Source organism: Camelus dromedarius, chromosome 15 (assembly GCF_036321535.1).
Source record: "Camelus dromedarius isolate mCamDro1 chromosome 15, mCamDro1.pat, whole genome shotgun sequence".
NCBI lineage: Eukaryota > Metazoa > Chordata > Mammalia > Artiodactyla > Camelidae > Camelus > Camelus dromedarius.
In genome coordinates this window covers 46,407,867-46,432,519 of record NC_087450.1, presented here as the reverse complement: position 1 = coordinate 46,432,519, position 24,653 = coordinate 46,407,867, and the positions used below count along the sequence as shown (strand labels likewise).

Genomic DNA, 24,653 nt, shown 5'->3' with positions numbered 1-24,653 from the left:
GGGTTAAGTAATGCTGATAGCGACTGATGCTACATGCTGGGCAAATGCTGTTAAATCACTCAATTTGTTATGCTTTATAATTTACCCTCAGTGAATTTGTTAGATCAGCACTGAAAACATGGCATACATGGCAGATCAGTGAAATTCTTGGTCACAATCTGTATTTATTAAAATGTTCTGACTGCCACTGAAACGTACACTTCAAATGGGTGAATTTTACAGTATGTGAAACAGTTCTTAATATAGCAGTTTCTGAAAAAAATGTTCTTAGTGACTCTTTTTACTGTTAGTTTGAGACTGGGCAGTAAGAGGTTATCTCACCACTTACCAAAACATGATTTCACAGCACCATAAAATAACTCTAATTCTATATATTCTGCTTATTAAAATTTCAGTTCCTAGGCATTAAGCTAGAATTAATGATCACTCTTTAGGAATAGGGTCTAGAAGTCAGTACTTTATAAGTTTCCCAGGTGACTTTAAACCCTTAAAAGAACACGTTGCTGGACTCCATCTGGAGCTAAACCTAGTCACATGCTCTAGATAAAAGTCTAGCAATGTGCTCCACATAGAATAGCTAGCTCTAGCCTACAAAACATCCTGCCCTTTACCTTCCAAAACTGGGCAAATACCCACTGAGGTGCAGGGGTGCCAACATGCTGTCCAAGTGCATACACACCCTAGGTGACACGTGAAGTTGAACACTTACCTTCTGAAAGTCTTTCCTTCCAGCCTTGTGCTGCTGAAGTGAAGAACTCATTGTTAAGGGCTGAGCCATTTAACTTCATCAGACCATCTGGACCAACCTGGGTCAAAGAATAAGCCACAGAAAGCTTAGACAGAAAGCCAAATGTATCATATGGAATTTGACTTTCCTGTCTTTTTAGAAAACAATGTATGTACATTAAATTTTATAGAAACATGACTATATCATACCATGCTGCTTATTATGGATACTTCTATTTTATAATGTAATATTATTTCTTTCTAAAATTTTTTTTATTCTTTACCTCTCCTCCCTTCTTCCTCGCCTTTCAATTTCATTCCCCATTGATTAATTATTCTCAAAGAATCATCTGCAAATAAATACAGAGGTAAGAGGTTTTTTCTGAGAGGTTCATTATTTGTTTTATAAAACTGTGACCAAGTTACATACATTATTCTGAAACTTACTTTTTTTTCACATAATAACAATGTGGAAGTCTCTCCAAGTCAACTGGCATAGCTTTAACTTCTGTATAATAGCTGTGGACTGTTTTATTGTATAAATGTCCCTCAATTCATTTACCAATTTCCTAACCATAAATATACACTTTGTTTTCAGTGTTTTCCCATAATCACCAAAGCTGCAATAAGCATTCCAATAAAGATGAATATACTAGGTGCTTGTATTTCTCTGGGATAGGTTCTGAAAGCAAAGAAATATTTGTGTGTATGTAACTAAAGATAGTTAGATTATTTTCCAAAAAGGCTAAAACAATTCACATTCCTACTAGAAATATATGAGCATACTCTTTTCCCTGTGACCAAGAGATGTTAACATGCGATTTAACTGTTGGCTATTAATGGGTGTGAAATGATTAAAAAAAAAATTTCCTTCATCCCGACTACAAGAGTTTTGTGTATCTTTCTGCATGTTTATTGAATACTCAGATTTGCCATCTACTGAAATGCCAATTTCATTTGCTCATTTTTCTTTGAGGCTGCTTATTTTTAACTATCTTGTAAAAATCTTTGCATGTTATACATACTGAAGTTGTTATATAATTTAAAAATATTTCCCCCAATCTATCTGTCTACTGACTTGATTTGTGATGTCTTGACAAAAAGTTTTAAGATTCTTCTTTGCACTACAATTTTGGATTGCCTATCTTGGTTTAAAACCATAAGATCTTATTTAAGGATCTAAAACACAAGATCTGAAAAAACTTAGGTGAAAAAAAACTTAATAAAGTTGCTATTCTCCTCAAAGTTAATATCTAGATTCCTACCAGAATCCCTATGCAGATTTTTCATTAATAAAATATTAAAGTTCATATGGAAAAAAAATTAATATGAAAAACCGAGAGGGGGGAATTGCCTTTCCAATTATTAAACATACTACACAAAGCCACTGCAATGAAAACTATTATTACTAGCATTAGTGTGAACCAAGAAACTAGTGGAAGAGGAGAGAGTGCCTATAAATACATACTGCATATAAATGAAAAGAATGCGTAACAAAGATGGTATTACAAATTGCAAAAAGACAGTTATAAAAATATGTAGTGCTGGAACAACTGGCTATCTAGTCAGTAGAAAATAAAGCTGAACCACAATTTCAGAGCAATATAAAAATATTCTAGATGGATTAAAAACCTAAATGTAAGTTTTAAGTCACAATTTTTTGAAGAAAATTTAGGTAACTATTTGGACATCCTAGGGATTCAAGGAATCCCTAAGGAATTCAACTCACTTTACTTTGTAAACCTATCTGGGCCAACATTATTTCCCCCTGGCTCTAGAGCAGAAATTGGTAAACTTTTCCATTAAGGGATAGACTACAAATATTTTAGGCTTTGCAGGCCATATGGTCTACGTTGCAACTACTCAACTCTGCCATTGTAGCATGAAAGTAGGTATAAGCAATATGCAAACTAATGGGACTCACTGTATGCCAATAAAACTTTATTTACAAAAACAGACAGTGGGCTGAAATTGGTCTGTGGGCTATAGTTTGCTGACTGCTGACTTGTACTTATAGATTTGGCAGAGGAGTAACAGGCTTCCCTATGAGAACAGGTCATCCAACCTCTCCTTGAATATTCCTGTGCTCAGCAAGTTACTCCAAAATGAGTCAATCCATTCTACAATTTAATAGGTCCAATTGTTTTTTAAAAAAAGTTATTTTAACCCAAAATCGGCTTTTTGGAGAAACAAAGAAGTTTACCTCTTCCATAGACAGAGCTTCAAATAAATCTGAAAAGAGGTGTCTTAATCCATGCCCCTCCCTTATTCCCTTCTCTGGTCTAAATAATGTTTTTCCATTGTTCATTGTTGGGTACATACACTCCAATATTGTTTCATGCTAGTAATAACCAGAATTTTTGATAAACTCCAAATTTCATCTGATAATGGAGTAGAATTTCACTAATAAAATCCATACTCCCTATACATAAGGGCAGTATTTCTCAGATACTGTGTTCCCACCATAGGAACTGAAAAAGACAGGCGAGTAACCTTACAGGACTGCACTCAATGGAAAGCTGGGTAAGCTCCAAGGCCCTTTTTAATTCCAAAATTACACATGGCAATCCTCCTTCTGAGAGAGGATGAGGGCCAGTCGTCAAGACAGTTCTGAGAAACTTGCACTAGAGTTCTACGGACAGACCCTCCCCGTTAGGTCCTGTGTATTATTCCCAACCTAAAAACTTGAGTCTTTAAAAGAGGTGTGAGCAATTCCTAGCAAGAAGAGACATTCTCTAAAAATTCTGCCAAAACTTGTCTCCTAACTTGTTTCAAACCAAAACTGGGCATCCCCAAAGCTGTAATTTCTCCCAAAGTATTAAGTTGAGGAGAACAGTAGCTGGGAAGGATCAGTTTTACTTACTTCTTTGTCCCTACTGCTGGTAGGATACCTGACTTCTTTGGACTCCCCAGAAATGGAAGCTGATCTGCTTTTACATGTGCTAATTCACAGCAAAATGAAATTGGTATCAATACAGCCCAGTAGAAAGATGATTTTCAGAATGACAAAGATTTAGTTTTGACTGTATAGTCAATTAACTGTAATGATTTGTATAACTTACTTGCACTCCATTAATCTTACTATAAACTAGGAAATAGATCTAGTTTTCTCATTGTAAATCAGGGAAAGCAACTCCCTTTCATCTTGTTTTTATAATGACTAGAAAAAAGGAGGAGAGCCTAACAAATTACTTAGAACATAGTAGGTATTTAGAAATGATCATAATTTAAAAAGTCTCAGAATCAGAGGGGTGGAGGGTGGGAAGGGATAGACTGGGATTTCAAAATTGTAGAATAGACTACACTGTATAGCACAGGGAAATATACACAAAATGTTATGATAACTCACAGAGAAAAAAATGTGACAATGAGTGTGTATAAGTCCATGAATAACTGAAAAATTGTGCTGAACACTGGAATTTGACACAACATTGTAAAATGATTATAAATCAATAAAAAATGTTAAAAAAAAAAGTCTCAGAATCGAATAAATCTTATAAAACCATGATGAACTTATCTTCCTTTTGCAGAGGAGGAAACAGAAGATCAAAAAGGAGGGGTGACATGCCAGTCACTCTTTCCCTGATGGAAGCCTAAGTCTCGGACCTTTACTTTACTTCTGACCAACCTAAACTACTCCGGTCCCTGCCCAAACTCTTCTAAACCTTTCATATTTTGTCAAGCTCCCTTTTTCTTTAATGAATATAACTTATATTGGATTTTTAAAGTTATTATTAAAGCAACAAGTGTTTGTTTTAGAAAAATTTAACAAAAGAATAAAAAATAATTAACATTCCTAACCCTTTCAAAAAAATCCATTCAAAAAACCCTGTTTAATTTCTTAATTAACTGTTAATTTAAAGAATTAAATTAACAAATTAACCTCCTGAACTGTATTCTATGGATGTCTACATCCTAATACAATAACTAGACAAATTTTATATAATTTTTATAATTTACCATAATCCTGACATTCTGGTAAGAGGGTTCTTTCCCTTTATAAAGCCTTACAGGGCCAACCTATTAAGAACACTTACACAAAAAATATTATTTCTTGTCTAATACCTTTGATGCCACTTCTTTACAGGTATACATAAAAAGCCACTTTAAAAGTCTAAGTAGTTCTAAAGGTGATCATTGAAGGAAGCTGCAGCAGAGTTATAAAACTGCTAACGTGCCTGAAGTTAACGTACCTGTCGATCCACCTCTGGAAGTAGTAAAAGCAGTCGCTGTTGGCAGTCTCCAGGAAGGACTGAAAAGGTGTGTTTGTTGATCAGTGCTCGTAGGTTTGTATTAACCAGAATGGAGTCTGGTGTCTCAACATCAATTTCAGCACATTTAGTCCTCTTCATTTGCCCTATAAAAATACGGAGAAGAATCACTTGAGCCTCCTTCACACTCCTGTTTCTATCTAAACTATACCTTGCTCTGCAGTGCAAAAAACCCACAATTCTAAGTACTTTAAAATATCACACTGTGAAGAAGGTAATACCTAATGTTCTTAGAAATTTCTTCCAAGATGAAACAAAGCAAGTTTTAATCATTCATAAAGGGTAAAAGAATATAATTTATCTTCTCTGCAAAAATGGAATAAGGTCTGTAGAAGTGAACCTTTTGCCATACTGAAAGTGCATTTTACTTTTGAGACTCGATAATTTCTCAAATTGAACTGAGGAAGTTTATAATAAATGCCACAAACACAGAATGATTAAGAAATAAAAAAATTCAAATCTCTCTATAAATCATACTGAGGCCCTTTTTCTCTTCCCATGAGAATTATTTTTATCAATTTTAATTTGCATTAGCTAAAAATGTTATGATTGAATAGCTTAGAAGTTACAGGAAATCTATTCACAATTAGGAGGTTTCAGTCTTTCAAAACACTGATGGATTTGAGTACACAAAGGTTAAAACATAAATGGAAAAAAAATTATAAATAGAAGGCTAATTTGGAAAAATACTTCCAAGCCATGAGAAAAGGTTACTATTCTTGATATTTTATTAAAAGTGCATTTATAAATCAATATAAAAAAGACAAATATCACCAAGAGAAAAATGAGCAAAAGGAATTAATAGGCAACTCACAGTTGACTAACCATAAACAGATGCTAAGGTATTAATACTTAAAGAAATGCCAGTTAGACCAATGAAGATCTTTTGGTCTAACAAATGGCAAATATTGCAATACAGTGATGGGACTATGTGGGGAAAAAGCAAAACCACTTTCGAATACTGCTGGTGGGGCTGAGATCAGTATAATCTTATTAGAAGAAAACTTAACAATATACAGCAACATTTTAAGGTACATAGGAATCTAGGACACATAAACTCTACAATTAGGAATACCTGAAAAAAGCTACACAATCCAAGATGTAACGTCTGGCTCCTGCAACAAGCAAAAGGAATCTCCCCGGTTACAAAAGGATTTCCCTTAACTGAGGCCCATAGGATTCCTACATATTAGAATCCAGCACTGCCTAACAAAGATTAGCCCAACAAACCAGAAGGTATGCCACTATGACAGGGTCAACAGCAATCAGAAATAAAAGATTTAGACCTAGAAGTACTGCTACCACTGAAAATGTCACATATATAGAATACAAAATAGCTATGTATAAACTGATTAAAGAAAAAAAGAATGTAACTGTAAAGACGGGAATAAAATAATCAGAAATGAACACAAAGACTTAAAAAAAAATAAATGGGATTTCTACAAAAAACAGGATATAAATTGTTGAAATCAGATACTATGAGTGGATTAAAGAGGAGGGAGTTATGGCCAAACAATTTATCCAGAATATAGGAAAGACAGGTAAGATAGACTATTTTGAGAGTTTTAGCAGAAACATGAATAACAGAATGAGACGGTCTAATAAGTGCTTGATTGGAGACCCAGAAAGAAAAAAATAAGAGAATGGAAAAAAAAAGGCAGTATTTAAATAATCTGCAGCAGTACATTTACCAGAACTGATGAAAACCACAAACCTAAAGATCTAGAAGCGTATCATATTCAAAGCAGGATAAAAAGAAACCCATGCTTAGACACAGCTTAGTAAACTGCCCATGAAAGACCAAGAAATAGCTTGAAAGCATCCATAAGGAAGGGAAAGATTTCTTTAAAAGGAACAAAATAACAGCAAGCTTCTTAATAAAGGAATCCAGAACAAATGGATAACTATAAAATGTAGAGAAAAAATACCCATGAATCTATAATGGTATATATACTAAATTCTCCTTCAAGAATGAACATGAAACAAGGACATTTACAGAAAGAAAAAAAAATTGAGGGTGTTTACTGCCAAGAGACATGCTCTAAATAAAGTTCTCAAAAAACTGTACTACAGGAAGGAAAATCACCGCAAAAGGCTGGGGTGGAATATAATGAAGAAAGACAGACATGAAGATGAATCTACATCATCACTGTTTGCATAAAACAATAGCATTCTGGTGCCTGGATTGTGAGATTAAAAACAACGAACAGACATGTCAGATACTATTATTTAAGTCCAGACAGAAAAGATCAGTGCTAAATTGTTACAGAGTACTCCCACTGTTCTGGAGGAAAATCAAGATGGTTACTTTTTGCTAAGTGAATAAATTTTAAAAGTTCTCACCTTGAGGGAAAAAAAAATTGTAACTATGTGAGGTGATGAATGTTAACTGTGGTAATCATTTCACACTATATATATATATCATATCATCATGTTGTGCACCTAGAACTAGCAGAACAGAAATAGAATGTATAACAAACTCAACAGAGAGAGAAAAGGACAATGAAGGAATTAAAATGGACAAATAGCAAAAAAGTTCAGTCAAGCCTCCCCAATTTTTTTATTCATTAAAAAAAAAAAAAGGAAGCAAGAAAAATGAAATCAGGACAAAGATCAACAGAAAAAAATAAGACTGCAGAAAAAAAAAGTCCAAACAGATTAATAACCACAATAACTGTAAATGGATAAAAAGCTCACCAAAGAGAGATTTACACACTGGATTAAAAATAAAGACAATTCAGCCAGCTATATGCTGTGTAAAGAAATATCTAATGTACGTGAACCACAAAAATGAAAAAAAGTAAAAATACACAGGCAAAAACTAACCATAGGAAAACTGGTGTACCTTTATTAATACCAAACAAAAGATACCTTACGTAAAAAACTTAATCAGTGATTGATAAGGCAAATTAAAAAAAGGTTCAACCCACTAGGAAGATTTTAAACATGAAAATGTCTAATAATAAAGTGTCTTCAAAATATGTGGAATAAAAACTGTTAACTTTACAGATAATTTACCATCCCAAATAGACTCAAACAAGATTTTTACAAAGGACTTGTCTGAAAATATTAATTCTACTTTCATACTTAATAGTTTAGAAGGGTCTGGACTATATAAATGAATACAGAGTAACTTTCTTTCAGAATCTTGCTGGCATTGCTGCACTGTCTTACAGCTTCTACGTTGCTGCTGAGATGCCTGCCATCCCAAGTCTTGAATCTTTACAGGTGAAGTATTTTTTTCTCTTTGGAGGCTTTTTTGGGTTCTTCTTTTATACTGGATGTTTTAAAGTTTCAAAAGAGTGTGCCATGGAATAGGTTTCTTTATGTTCACATTTCTTTAGGTACTTTTGGTCTGGAATCTGGGGCTTTCAATTCTACAGAATTTTCTTGTATTATTTCTGTTATCATTTATCTCCCTTTCAATTTCTGTTCTTTCTTTCTGAGGGTCCTACTATTTAAGATAGTGGACAGCCTAGACTGATGTTCCCAATTTCTTACCTTCTCTTTCCTTTGAATCACTCCTTTGACCTACGTTCTGGGAAATTTCTTCACTTTTAAGTATTTCTATTATAATTTTTTATTTCTGCTACCACATTATTTAATATCATGGAACTCTTTCTGATTTTTAAAACAGTATTGTTCTTTCATGGATGCAAAAACCATCTTTTATTTCTTCCTGTGGAGATCATAGTTTTTAAAGTTATTAGTTTAAAGTTTTCTCATTGAATTGTCTGTTTCTTCTGAGTCTGTATTTCAGATTCTGTCTCTCATGGTGGGAGGTTTTCTTCAAAGGTTATCGTTAGTGATCACAAGTAAAAGAGAAGCACTAAAAAGGCTGACTGGAAATTTTGGGTACATGGGTGTGTCCTAGAGACTGGTCAGTTTCCACAGAAGTGTGATCAAGATGATCTCTGTTTAGTTGGGAACCTATAAATTTGTCTGAAGATTTTTTTCTGAAGCTATTCAACTTCTTTAGGTACCAATTCCCCATCTTCCACCAGAGCATAGGTGGGGAGGAGGAACAAAGTAGTGGAGGTAGAAGTACGCCTTACTGCTAACATTACAGAGGCCAAGTGAGCAGGAGGATCACTAGCTGTATTTGTGTTTTATTTGATTCCCCTGATTCCACTCTCTTGCCTCATTATCTGTCCTCAGCTATGTGTGGTATCTCTGAATTTGAAGTCTGTATGGTTTAACTTTACCTCAAACTAAACCTCCTGTTTCCTGCTAGGGTGAGGCACCAAACTGCTTCCTATTAACTTTCAAAGAAGGTTCTTTTCAACCCTATGCCTCACCCTTCTATACTAGGACACACGATATCTCCAATTCTTAAAGTTTTCTGGTGCTCTGCAGCCTTAGCTGGCATCTGCTCCTCAGCTCTGTGAAAGACCCATCCAGTTGTCATCTTTCAAAATTTGTTGATATTGCCTGTCCATCTGGTGTCTCCTTGTTTTCTTCACCCTTATGGGTTTAATTTTTTGTATTTCCATATTCTCATTTTAGTAGGATTTCAGAGGGAGCAGGAAAAAGGTTTGGCATGTTTAATCATAAGCCCTTCTGCACCTTTCTGTACACAGCTAGAGATAAAATGTAAATAATGCTAGATAAAGAAATCTCTTGTCAGAAGAGAAATAAACCACAAAATGGCTCATAATAGATCTTATTCTGAATTGAAGTTTGATAAGGGCAGGGTAGGAAGAACATGAAAATATTCAGGAGCTCAAAGGTGAACCAGAAGTAGCAATTAAAGCAACCAGTTGATGAATTTCAAATATAGAGCTGACAAAGCATGACAATTCAAGTCTTTGTAAATCAACTTACGTGTGTGGAGCCTGTCAGATCTCTGGAATGACTTCTTCCCCAGGCCTAGCAAAGGATTTTCTACTTTAACTGAAGAAGAAAAGCTAGAGTTTGAGTTCTGAGGGCTGCTTGACTGTCCATCAGATTGCTTTCCTTCCCATACTGCTAGGGGAAAAAATATACAAAAGACTGGTGACACCAAGGTCATAGATAGAAATTAATCAATCAAACAAATGAACAATTAAATCATTTAACACTAACTAAAAAAAGTTATTCATGACACAATGTGACCCCCCCCCATATATGTTTTGAGTCTGAGAATTAAGAGTCAAAAAGTAAAATAAAATCTCGTCCCTTCTCCCAGCACATTATTTGCTTCTGGTGGCAAATTTCCTTCCTAACAAAAAGGCAAAGTTCTGCAAGACAAAGTTTAAACCTGGCAAACTCATAATCAGCTGGCATCAAAGTGAATTGTGTAATAAAACACAATGTCTACATCTAGACCAGCTTAGGTTAAAAACAAGCTAGAACAAAAAATCCAAAGGCCTGTGGATATGTCCAATGAAAACTCTAAGGCAGCACGTATTCTTAGGAAAACCTTTTATTTTTAAAGGAAAGAAGTGGTGGAGAGTTCAGCCTGAGTATCAGCTTTATGAAGTTACTAATTAGAGGCTTCCAAATATTATTAAGTTAGATAAAGTGGAAGTTAGTCATTGATCTCATTTTAATATGCAAATCCCAGTGATGTATTTTTAAATGACTGAAAGAGTGCATTGCATAAATTTCCGTTTACTCTAGACTTATATTGATGATTCAGTGGTACAAGAAGTATGTAAATAAATACAGTAATTTAAAAACAAATGATACAGTACACAAATTTGGTATATACAAAATATATATATACTGGAAGAAACCTCCACGGAAAAGACACCTAGTCTGCTTACCAGGTTTGGCAGGTAGAGAGTCACTGGATGCTTTGACAGTCTTCAGAGAGAGGTGCTGGCTGGAGGGGAGGGACACGCTTGGCCTGCATTGCTGCTGCTGCTGCTGCTGCTGCTTCTTCTGCTGTTGCTGTTTTAGAGCCTGTAAAGAGAAAACTGACTGTAAGAAACAAGACAAATCAGGTTTTAGTGATAAATAAATGACTTCTTTCTAAGTCATGAGGAGCATGCTGATTATCCAATTTCTTTAAACTCTATCAAAGTAGACAAAAATTGAATTAAACCAATTAAACACACGGCATTAATGACCCTTAAGAGTTTGGATATTTTTTGCCAATGTTCTCCTTTATATAAATGTGAAAATTCTTCATTAACTTTTTTTAGAACTTAAAAATCACCAGTAAGGCATGGACTTCTCATTCTTGTAGTAGCAGAAAATTAGATCTTTTCAGTCATTCTATCACTCAGTCTTGTTCCCCAATCCTCAGAGGTAACCACAATCATCAATTAATTTTTCCTTATTGAGCTTTTTTTTACACTTACATTATGTATGTGTGTATATATATATATATTCATGTTTCTATTAAAACATACTATTGTTTTGTGGGTATCTATGTTTTTATGAATGGTATCATGCCATACATGTTAACACAATTTAATTTCAGTGATTCAATATTATAGTGTGGTGATGTTTCCATGTCTATACATACAGAACAACTTCATTACAAAGTAAACTTTTAATCTTGTATAATTATTTAGCATAGGGATACACCATTGTTTATTATGAAGTTTCATATATACATATATATGTTATATATATGTATACACACACATGGTTACTTGTAAGTTTTGCTATTACAAACTTTAATGCAAACATTTTTCTGTGTGCATATCTGTATATATGAATACATACATTTTTCTAAGATAAGTTTCCAAATATTTAACTGCTCAGTCCTGGGATATGTGCATTTAAAGTTTTAGTAAATTTTAATGAATATCACAAAATTTGTCTCCAAAATAGCTATAATAATTCATATTCCACCAGCAAACTACGAGTAGCCATTTTCCCACATACTTGCCAATGCTTGGTATCATAATTAAGCTCTAATTTATATACCAATCTGAAGATAAAAGTAGTCTGCATCCTTAATTATTAGTCAAATTTAAATTTATGGATAATTTGCATATCAACAAAATTGAAAGCTAGTTCTCTGAAAAACCCAGTAAAATAAACTGTCAGCAAGTACCACTGGGAAAAAATAAGATAATGTGATAACTGAGGAACAAAAGAGAAACATAAATACTATGTACAACTTTATACCAACATATGAAAAATATTTGAAATGGACCATTTTTAAAGAAAAATAAATTCCCCAAATTGGCTCAAAAAGAAAAAATTCAAGAGACCAGTAATAGTATATGAAACTGGAATGCTAGGAAAACAATTTTAAATGGTAAGACTTATAGAAATTATTTTTTCCCTGAAAGTTCTATAATTTTTCCAAAAATCTAGAAAAATATAGAGCTACACAACCTATTTTATGATGCTAAGAATAATCTTGACCCCAAAATTGTACAAGGATGGTACAAAAAAATAACAAAATCAAGCTAAAACCTGAAAAAAAAAAACAAAAAACAAAAAAAAAAACTCTATAACATATTAAAAAAGTATGTAACAAACATATAGGGTTTATTCCTGAGAGCTAAGTATAGATTAACATTATAAAGTCCAGCCATGGAATTCTGTATATTAGTTGATTTAAAGAGAAAGGCTACCTGATCATCTCAATAAACGCTGAAGAAAACCAAACTGAAAAATTCAATACATATTCATAATTAAACACACACACAACCCTCATAGCAAACTGGAAACTAATGAGGAACTTTTCAAATATGATAGAACATCTACCATAAACCTGTAACACAGACATGCACAGATTATTAAACACAAGTTGGGAAACTGCACAAAATTTCTCCTTAAAAGGACTTAACATCCTTTCAAGAAATTTTCACTGATTGCCAGAAATGTGCATTTTTAAGGTAGTAGATTATACTTCTGACACACAGAATAGCATCATTACCTGCTTTAGTGCCTTCTTGCTGTGCTTCTGTGATGGTGAAATGACTTTACCTGCTGGAATGGTGGGTGATGGGCAGCCTGACTGGGGAGAGGATGGCTGTGACAGTCTAGACGATACTAGGGAGGGAAAAATAACAACGAGAAGTTTTGTTATCAGAGTTGATATCAAGCACCATTCCTTCCCCAATCATAAGCTGCTACCTGTATTAAGAACTGTGACCAAACACTTTTGGAAAGGATCTTCTCTTTGGAGTTCTACTGCAAACAGCCTCCCTTTTCAGTTTATTTCCTCAGAAAGCTCTAGTGAAGGATGATAGGATGGGGAAGGGATGGGCGTTAGTATTTATTACTTTTCATTCTATAATTTTTCAATAGAATTGATCGAAGAAGCAGGAAGCAGAATATAAACTATGAGTCATCAAGTGAGATAAAGCTTGGAAAAGATTCTAGAGCCTGTTGGATAGTATGTATGTTCTCAAGGTAAGTCTAATAGTAACATGACACAGTGGAAGAGCCCTAGACTGACATAGTGGATCCCAGTTTTCCCCGTCTTCAAAATAAAGGCAATGAGGCCATTCCACCTCAGAAACTCTACCACAGGTTTAATTCTTATATTCATCTCTTACATCAATAGTTATAGGTCCACCAGTGTAAAAGGGTGCGTTAGGATTTCTCAAACGGAATCAATGTAGGTTTGCACAGGGTGTAACCACTCTCTATTTCATCACTAGCTGTTTTATACATCATCAGAGGTTAGTCAAACCTTAGTCATACGTGAATGAGGGTTTTCCCTTCAAGAGCCTACACCTCTTATAAAAATTCCAATTAGGTCTTTATGTTCTATAAAGTTTGACAATGTATTATTTATGATAAAAGATCAAGAAATTGCTGATACAGATCCCTTAATAATAAAAATAATAATCACTACTGCTAGTGAAGACTCTTGAAAAGTCCGTGTATACTAATGCCTTCTCTTTTCATAGTAGCTGGACTGAAAAGGCCTGGACAGCAAAAATGGCATTTTGCGGTATGGTTAACAAGCTTTAAGATATCATATAAAGTTTGTAGGTAGGAGGCTACTTGACATGAAAATGTAGAAACGTAGTTCATTGGAATATACAAATTTTGGAATACAGCATTTCAATGGACACTTAGCTGTTCTAAGAAAGGAATGCACAGTAGATAACATTTAAGGAGGACAACTGTAGACAATATTAAGAAGGTGACCTATCACTTAACCTCAGCTTTTTATCCCAAGCCCTATAATACAGTTTATATATGGGAAAGGACAGACATACAATAGTGTGGCATTAAAAAAAAAAAGGTTTCATCATAACATACAAAAATGGAGCTGGATAATTCTTGAGATGGTTGAGCAACAAAAAGAAATCATATCCTTGGTACACTTAGATGCTGACCCATTTTTTAAAATAACAGCTTTACTGGGATATAATTTACATACCATACAATTTGCCTAAAGTGTAAAATTCAATGGCTTTTTAATATATTTGCAAAGTTGTGCAAACATCATCACAATCAATTTTCATTACCCACTGAAAAACCCTGTACTGGTTAGCTGTCACTTCTCTTTCCTCTCACCCATTCCCCTAGTCCTAGGCAATCACTAATCTACTTTTTGTCTCTATGCATTTGCCTGTTCCAGACATCTCATAAATGTAATCATACAATATGTGCTCTTTTGTGACAAGCTTTTTTCACTTAGCATGTTTTAAAGATTTATCTATTTTACAGCATGTACCAATTCTTTATCCCTTTTTATCATCAAATAGGCATATGCATCTATTATATGCATATGCCACATTTTTTAATTCACTAGTTGATGGACATTTGGGTTGTTTACTCTTCTTGGCCATTATGAAAAATAATATGAAGAACACTCATTAGACAGATTTTGTGTTGGACATATGTTTTCAATTCTCCTGGGTTCATATCTAAAAGTGAAATTGCTGGGTATTACACTAACTCCATGTTTAAACTTTTTGAGGAACAACAAAATTGATTTCCAAGATGGCTGCACCATTTTTACAATTCCACCAGAAATGTATAGGGTTCTAATTTCTCCACAACCTTGTCAACATTTGCTATTATCTGTCTTTTTTATATGACCAATGTTTTTTAAAGAGGTATTATGAAAATAAAGTTAAAAACTATTAATATTTAACTATGTTTACTTTCTTCTTAATTATTTGCAGAAATCTGAGAATATACATTTCCTCACCTGCCCTAAATACTGTCTGAAAACAAACATAAAACAAACCAAAATGACCTCATTATAGAAGATGAGAATTCTACTTTGCAGCCTAGAAAAGAGACAATAAAGCTATATGTAATTACCAGAGCAAACTGAAATGCTTCCGTTTAAGGCAAAAGCCCTTTCTAGCAAATGAAACCACAAATGAATCTCAAAGCCAATTGAAATAAATCAAGAAAATTCTAAGACCCACCAATGAGGAAGATCTCCCAGAAATGACAACCTTAAGTATTGGTCTCATAATTTCTATGCAACTTAAACTTTGCTCTAACTTCCAAATATTAAAGGTTCACAATGACAGACAGCAAACAAGATTTTAACACATGTTGAGAAACTCATCTCTTCTCATTTCTTTTAGTATCTACATTGTCTTCAAGACACAATTTTATTAGAGAAACCAGGAATTACATCGTCTATGTGCCTAATGCTGTGCTAGGTTCAGCTGAACAGAATTTCATTGACTTCTTATAACTACCCTCTAAGGTGGGTACAACTTCTCTTTCTACCCCACCCAATCTCCTCTAATTCTACCCTCTGAGATAACTAAATAATACACTTGGGTAGGCTCTTTACTGACATTTTTCTATGCAAATAAAATTATGAAAAGATTTTCAAAGACATATATTTATACATAAATATTAAATAAACATATTTGCATACTGTGATATTACCTAAACTTTACATACCTGAAAATTTAATTAGCCTGTCAAAGGACATAGCTAGTAAGGAGCACAACCAAAATTTGAACTTGGTAAATTTTCAGAATAAGTACTTGTAGTGGGCTGAGTGGTGGCCCCCGAAAGTCATGTTCATGTCCTAGTCCCCAGAACCGGGGTATGTTGCTTTATTTGGAAAAGGAGTCTTGGCAGATGTAGTTAAGGATCTTGAGATGAGGAGATCATCCTAGATTACCCCAGGGGGTCTTAATTTAATGATAAGTGTCCTTAGACACAAGACAGACACAGAGAAGGCCATGTGAAGACAGAGGCAGAGACTGGAGGATGTGGTCACAAGGCAAATATGTCAGCAACCACCAGAAGCTAGAAAATACAAAGAACAGATTTCTCCCCAAAGCCTGTGTAGGGAGTGTGGCCCTGCTGACACCCTGACTTCAGACTTCTGGCCTCTAGAACTGTGAGAAAATAGATAAATTTCTGTTGTTTTAAGGTAGCCAGTTTGTGGTAATTTGCTACAGCAGCCTCAGAAAACTAATACAGCACTTAAAACAGATTTTTTTTTTAAGTATCATTATCAACTCATAATAGATGTCTACATATTTGAAATGTTTGAATCAAAGCAATTATTACAAAGTTGGCACTCAAACTGTCCCCTTTGGGGGTAGCGGGAGCTCCTTCAAGCTGTAAACCATCTTTGCGACACGGTCCCAGTAGTGCTCCCTTGCTATTTGGCACAGAAAGAGAGTCCTAAGCAAATCTTGCATAATTTTTTTTGCCCACACTTGGATCACCCACTTGTCCACGGAGCCCTGATATTTTTTAATTTAAAATGATATTAAAAGACCATGCACTGCACACTAGGGGTGCTTAATGCTACTCGTTTACCACTGGTTCTAAAACTTCTCAACGATCTGAACAAGAAAAGCAGCTTTTTTGAAAAAGAAAGTTAAATAAATTCATGCACAGACACCAAATAGGAGTTTACGATTATAGGAGTGTCATTTCACTTCTCAGAATTTGTATTTCTATCATTTTTCTTCTTCCCAGATAACCTGGTTTCTAATAGCATTACTGTAATTATTAATTTGTTTTCTATTATAGATCTGATTTCATATACAATTTCAATATAATTACTGAAGGCAGTTTAAGATTTGTGTCTGGTCTCCTACACCTAAAATATATCCCAAAGCAACTTATCTATGTCATTATGCCACAAACTTGACATATACTTGAGTTTGCTTTAAGTTGTATATTTCTAGAAAGTACTTTTTTTTTTAATGGAGATACTGGGGATTGAACCCAGGACTTCGTGCATGCTAATCATGCGCTCTACCTCTGAGCTAGTACCCCATTCCCTCCCAAAAGGACATTTTAAATGTTTAGTTGTTTTAATTATGCAAAGCTATAAAAAGTTACTTCGGTATAAGTCTAGCTCCCTCCCCTGTCTGCACCGCTTTATTACTTCCTTTCCCTTATAGGAAATCATTTATATTACTTTTCAGCCTTCCATTGCTTTTTATTTGTATTTTTGTTTTGGTGAAGACATAGTATATATATATTTTTAATATGTTTAATCATTTCTTTAAACAAAAAAAATCATGTATTCAATTGTCCAGCACCTTTATTCTTTAAATATAATTAATGTATCCTGGGGAACAGAACATAGGGATCCTCTACATTTCTTTCAATAGCTACATAAAATTCCACTTTGCAGATGTACCATAATTTCTTCAACTGGACTCTGATGAGCATTTTAGTTACTTCTAGTATTTTGCTCTTATTATTGCAGTATTTTAACCAGTGGTTCCTAAGGTGCTGTACCAAGAACATCACCATCATTATCTAAACATCAGATGGAAATGCAAATTACTAGATCCCAGCCCATACCTACTGAACCAGAAATTCTGAAGCTGGGGTTCAGGAATCTGCATCATAATAAGCTCTCCAGGTGATTCTGATGCATGTTCAAGTCTACACTGCTCTTAAGCACTCATCTTAAGCTACGTTATTTTGTATTGTGGACAGTGTTACCCGTGAACTGATTCTTAGAGGTGGGTTTGCTAAGTCAAAGGATAAAAACATATGCTTCCAGAAACAGCAGTTAGAAAAGTTTTAATACTTTCAGGTTTTAAAAGGAATTCATGCATGCTTTCCTTTAGGACTTAATTTCATGTTCGACATATTATATCTCTTAATTTGTTTAGAAATTATCCCGGAACATGGTGTGAAAGACAAAAGAATTTTCATCTTTTTGGCTATTCAGTTGTTTTAGGACCTTTGCACAGATCTTACAAAGGTCATGCTCAGAGTTTTTGTTGCTACTGATGTAGCTATTATGAATATGTTCCCTTTTTTCACTGATTTTTATCTATATATGTGATGGCTAGTTGCTATGCATTAATTTTACTAACATCCTACCACTTTACTCAATTCCCTTCTTTAATCAGTTTTTATCTCCGTTGACTCTTTTGAGTTTGTCAGATACATAATCGTATCATCTATACAGAGGTAGTTTTCCCTTTTTCTTGTTGCTTATTGTTCCACCTCCTTTCCCTTGCTTACTTAAGTAAACACCTTTAACATCATGTTTTATAAGAATTGAGATAGCAGGCACCCTGTTCTTTGTTCTAGCTATGGAGTAAGCTGCTAGTGTTTTTCAACTAAGTTATCACGTTAAAGTATCTATCAGTTCTGGGTTTGAGTACTCAACTTACTCAAAGACCTTATCAGCAACTATAGAGATGAAATACGATTTTACACATTAGCTCTATTAATACGGTGAATAATAATGGATTTCCCAGTAGTGAGTCATATAATCCAAAAACCCCATTTGCTTATGACATATAATTTTTAATGTACAGTTGGATTCTATACACTAAATCTTTTATTTAAGATTTTGCTTCAACATTCACAAGACAGCTCTGTACTCTGGAAAGTTTTGAAAATTCGTTTCCAAAAAGATTCTGTTTCTGGACAATCTTTTTCCCTGCTCTGTAATAGTTTTTAAAATATTAAGAGTGTTTCATCATTAAACATTTGGTTGAAGTCTCCTGAAAACCCATTTAGGTGTGTATGGTGCTCCTTTGAAGACGAGCTCTTCCACAGCTCTGCTTGTTTGGAAGTTTATTGTTTAGACTTTCTATCTCCATCAGGTTCAATATTTGTACATTCTATTTTCCTAGAAAATTATCCCATTTCATTTAAGTTTTTAAAGCATTGTGGAAAAGTCTTGTAGTTTAAGTGTTTTGTTTTGTTATTTATTTCAACCCGAATTTGTGACTCTTAAAAAAAAAAGTTAGGTTAGTGAAGTTTGTCTATTTTATTTTAAAACCAACTGTTTCTACTATTTTTCTCTTTTCTCATTCAGTAGTTTCCATTTTATTTTTATTAATTCTTTCTTCAGCTTTCTATTGGTTTGTTAGTCTTTTTTTCCTGGCTTTTTTAGTTCTATGCTTATTTTATTTTTATTGATTCAATGCTATAAATTGTTTCCTGATAACTGCTTTGGCTATAACTCAAATTCTGATACAAAATATTTTTAATATACTCTTGCCAGAGTTTTCCTCTAGGTCACTGAATTGTATTGATTACTTTCACTTACTCTAACTCACATTCCCATATGTGTATGTGAACTGAGGACTTAACGATCTGTATATTTTACCACATTTATGTTAAGATCTAATTATAAGTAAAATATCACCACACAAAGAAATTTTCTGGTCCAGCTGGTTTCCACCAGTGAATTCTTCTAAATCTTTTAAGGAAACAAACCAACAGTCTTATATAAATACTTTCAGAGAACCAAACACCAGGAAAAACTTACCAATCTGTTTCATGATACCAAATTTTGATAAGGACATTATTTGGGGGGGGGGGGGTGAGGGGATACTGGCTAATCTTTCTCATCAACAAAACAAAAAAGTCAAACACAAAATATTAGCAAACTGAATCTAGTGACATATAGGATTAATAATGATCATAATTGGGAGAGGGTATAGCTCAGTGGTAGAGGACACTGCTTAGCATGCATAAGGTCCTGGGGTTCAATCCCCAGTACCTCCAGTTAAACAAATAAATAAATAAACCTAGTCCCCCCCCAAAAAACAAACAAAAAAATAAAAAATAAAGTGTTTAAAGGAAAAAAAAAAACCCAAACCCAAAACAAACAAAACTAATATATCATAATTGGTTTATCTGAGAAATATGAGATGGTTTACCATTTAATATATAAATCCAACATAGTTCACCACATTAACAGAATAAAAGAAAAAATATAATATACTGAAATAATAGATGAGGAAAAGCAACTGATAAAATTCAACTTTTGTTCATTATAAAACCTCTTAGCAGACTACAAACAGAAAGGAAGTAACTTCATCTAATAAAGAATGTCTACAATAACCTACCACTGGTCAGCATCATTCTTAAAATGGCATAATATTCAAAACTTTACTTTATAACTATAGAGAATGAAAAGGATGACTGATGCTACCAGTTCTATGTCACTCTTGTATATGCAGATAGTCCTAATAATAAACCTATTTGTAAACCATTAGACTAAAAAAAAAATAATAATTTAGCAATGTTGCTGGATACAGTATCAATGTTGGCAGAGGCAATCCACCATGGGCATCAGTGTTTCTAAAAGTACTTGCTGGGTATGCCAGGAATGCAAGTCCTTGAATGCTCTTCACCTGGGTTGTATTAACTGTGAGGAACCATGAGAGAAGGCAGCAACTCCTCCCAGACCAATCAGCCTTGCTTCCATTTACTATTTAAAAGCACTGAAAAATGACATAACAGTTGCCCAACAGGCATGTGAAAAGATGCTCAACATCACTAGTTATCAGAGAAATGCAAATCAAAACCATAATAAGATATTACCTCACACCTGTCAGAACAGTCATCATCAAAAGACAAAAAATAAGTACTGCCGAGGATGTAAAGAAAAGGGAACCCTCAAATGTACTGCTGGTGGGAATGTAAACTGGTGCAGTCACTATGGAAAAACAGTATGAAGATTTCTCAAAAAAAAATTAAAAGCAGAACTAGCATCTAATCCAGCAATTCCACTCCTGGGTACTTACTCAAAGAAAACAAAAACACTAATTAGAAAAGATACATGCACCCCTATGTTCATGTTCATTGCATTATTTACAATAGCCAAGATATGGAAGCAGCCTAAGTGCACATCAACAGATATTGGATAAAGAAGATGTGGTATGTATATGTGTACATATGTACACACACACACACACACACACACACACACACACAAAGAATATTACTCAGCCATAAAAAAAAAAAGAATGAAATCTTGTCATTTGTGGCAACGATGGATGCAGAGAGTATTAACGCTAAATGTAGTAAGTCAAAAGAAAATTACTGTATGATTTCACTTATGTGTGAAATCTAAAAAACAAAGCAAATGAACAAATATAACTAAACAGAAACAGAATCATAGATATAGAGAACAAACAGGTGGTTGCCAGAAGGGAAGGTAGTGAAGGGAAAAGAGAAATAGGTGAGGCAGATTAAGAGGTATACACTTTGCCACAAAATAAATTAAGTCACAGGGGTGTGTAACGTACAGTGCGGGGAATATAGTCAATAATGATGTAATATCTTTGTATGGTGACAGAGGACAACACACTTACCATGGTGATCATTTTGAAATGTATAGAAATACTGAATCACTATGTTGTGTACCAGGCTAATATAGTGTTATAGGTCAATTATACTTCAAAAACAAACTCATTAAAAAGAAAAGATCAGGTTTGTGCTTACCAGAGGTGGAGAGGCTGGGGTAAGGGGAATCAGATGAAGGCAGTGAACAGATACAGACTTCTATTTATAATATAAATAAGTACTAGGGATACAAATATACAATATGATAAATACAATTAACACTGCTGTTTTATTTTATAAAGTCTGTTAAGAGAGTACATCCTAAGAGTTCTCATCACAAAGAAAAAATTTTCTAGTCCTTTAATTTTTATATCTGAGACGATGGATGTTCACTAAACTTAATGTGGTAATCATTTCATGATGTATTAAAGTCAAATCAATATACCATATATCTTAAACTTACATACTGCTGTATATCAATGATATCTCAATAAAACAGAAAGGGAGGGAGGGAGACATTAACTGAATCCCTCAATCTCAGTGTTCCTTGGCTAAGATACAAACTCACTGCATGAGTACCATGTACCTGGGTCCATTATCTCATCAACCCTGGGAGGATAAAGAGGAACCAACACAACAAATATGCTAATGTTCATACTGCTTGCTATGCTGTGAGTGGTAGTCCTTCTTCTCTGATTCAGGAGTCTTGTATCTTCTGTCAACATGCATGAACCAGTGTAAGACTAACTTGTTAGCTTACAAACTGGATAGAATTCTAGCCCCTTTACAGACACTAACAATCAATTCATAAAAACTAACTATATGTATTTTTACATATCAGCAATAAACAATTATGAAATGAAAAAATGTAAAATCCATTTGTAATAGAATAAAAAATGTCAAGGAATAAATCTAATTTAAAAAAGTATAAGACCCATATAAAGAAAATTATAACATTAATGAAAGAAATTAAGGAAACTGCAGAAAATACAGTAGCGCCACTTTCACAGATTGAAAGGTTTAATAATGTAAACACCCAACAGAACTCAGACTGACATACAGATTTAATGCAATCTCAACCAAAATTCTGGCAGGTTAATGAGAGAGAGTGCATGTGAAAACTGACCAGCTGATTCTAAAATTTACATGGAAATGAGATGAGCCAAAAGAGACAAAAAAATTCTTGAAAAACAAAATAGAAAAACTATTAGATATCAAACCTAATTATAAAGCTACAGTAATTAAAACAGGGTGGTCCTGGCTCACGGGCAGAAAAAAAATGACAATGGAACATAACAGAGTTCAGAAACTGACCCATAAATGTATGTATGGTCAACTGACTTATGATATAGGGGACACTGCAGTGCAGGATAGAAGAGTCTTCTCAAAAATGCTGCTGGATCATTTGGATAGCCACATGGGGGGAAAAAAAACCATGATCCTTATCTCACATAATCCAAAAATATCCCAGGTGGTTTGGAAATCTAAATGTAAAACATGTAAGAATAAATGTTTCATTAAAACGCATATACAAGCATACACACATAGAAGAAACTTATCTTTTGTTTACTGAGAGTTTTTATCATGAATGGGTGTTGGATTTTATCAATGCATTTACTACATCTGTTGATATGATCATGCGACATTATTTTTAGCCTGTTGATGTGATGGTTTACATTAATTGATCTTTTAATGTTAAACCATTCCTGCATATCTGAGATAAATCCCATTTGGTAGTGATGCATAAATCTTTTTGTCCATCATTGAATTTGATTTGCTAATACTCTGTTGAGAATTTCTGCACCTATGTTCATGAGAGACATTGCTCTGTTGTTTTCTTTTCCTGTAATGTCTTTGTCTGGTTTTGGTATTAGGGGCTTGCTGGATTCATGAATGAGCTGGGAAGTATTCCCTCTGCCTCTATCCTCTGAAAGAGATTACAGAGAATTTGTATAGTTTCTTCTTTAAATGTTTAAAAGAATTCATCAGTGAATCAATCTGGGCTTGGTGCTTTCTGCTTTGGAAATAATTGTTGATTCAATTTCCTTAATTGATACAGGCCTACTCAGACTGTCTATTCTTCCGTGATTTTTGACAGACTTTGTCAAGAAATTGATCCATTTCATCTAGATTATCAAATCTGTGGGCACAAAATTGTTCAAAATATTCCTTTATCACCCTTTTAAGACCCATGGGATCTGTAGTGATGGCCTCTCGTTTCTGATATTCGTAATTTCTGTCTCCTTTTTCTCTTAGCCTGGGGAGAGGCTTAGTAATTTTAGTATCTTTTCAAAGGACCAGCTTTTGGTTTCATTGATTTTCTCTACTGATATCTTATTTTCAATTTCATTGATTTCTATTCTAATTCTTATTTCTTTTCTTCTGCTTACGCTGGGTGTAATTTGCTCTTCTTTTTCTAATTTCCTAAGGTGGAAGCTCAGATTACTTCTTTCTTCTTTTCTAATAGATGCATTCAATGCTGTAAATTTCCCTCTAAGCACTGCTTTCACTGCATACCACAGATTTTATTAAGTTGTATTTTCATTTATTTCAAAGTATGTCAAAATTTCTCAAGATTTCTTCTTTGACATGAATTATTTAGAAGTATGTGCTTAACCTCCACATATTTGGGATCTTCCAGTTATCTTTCTGCTACTGATTCCTAGTTTAATTCCATTGGGATCTAAGAGCAGACATTATAGATTTATATTTCTTTAAATTTGTCAAGGAGTGTTTTACGGCCCAGAAGAAACTACTTTCATGTCAGTGGGAAACGGATTTTCTTAAGGATGTATTAAATTATACTAAAGTTAAGAAACTGTGTTCATCAAAAGTTATGTTTCAGAGAGTGAAAAGACAGGCCACACAGAATAAGAAGTTATTTGCATGGCTTATATTCAAAAAGCCACTAGAAGACGACAATCCATAGAAAAATGACAAAGACTGGAAAATGCTTTGCATAAAAGATGATCTAAATGACTAACAATGAAAATGAGTACAAAAGGGAGACTAAGCATTTAGAGACTTTCATAAAAAGTTGACACTGCTGGGCCATTTTTATTGTATTTTACATAAGTATAGATCTACAATGTGTTGGGAGGTTTCCTTCCTGATGAACAGTTTACGAGTAAAAGGCTAGTCGGGAGGTGGGGATGGGGCAGGGGGTGTGTGGGAAGGCATGGGAACAGGGCCACACAGTTACAAAATGAGGAACCAAGATTTCCTAGGGTTATATCTTAAAAAGGATAACGATAT

The 24,653-nt window shown here is 34.0% G+C and overlaps 1 protein-coding gene across 5 annotated transcripts in view; it reads right to left on the bottom strand.

The window, feature by feature from the left end:
* The window catches only part of ASXL2 (ASXL transcriptional regulator 2), a 114,794-nt gene that overhangs the window by 18,694 nt on the left and 71,447 nt on the right, over positions 1–24,653 (bottom strand). For 4 of the 5 annotated variants that reach the window (XM_064494682.1, XM_031466706.2, XM_064494680.1 and 1 more), the window contains 5 exons: positions 12,823–12,938; positions 10,745–10,883; positions 9,822–9,965; positions 4,920–5,083; positions 710–806 (listed from right to left, as the gene is read on the bottom strand). In XM_064494682.1, the coding sequence (XP_064350752.1) occupies positions 710–806; positions 4,920–5,083; positions 9,822–9,965; positions 10,745–10,883; positions 12,823–12,938 (660 nt within the window). The remainder of the gene's footprint in view (positions 1–709; positions 807–4,919; positions 5,084–9,821; positions 9,966–10,744; positions 10,884–12,822; positions 12,939–24,653) is intronic. The other variant, XM_064494679.1, reaches the window with a different exon arrangement.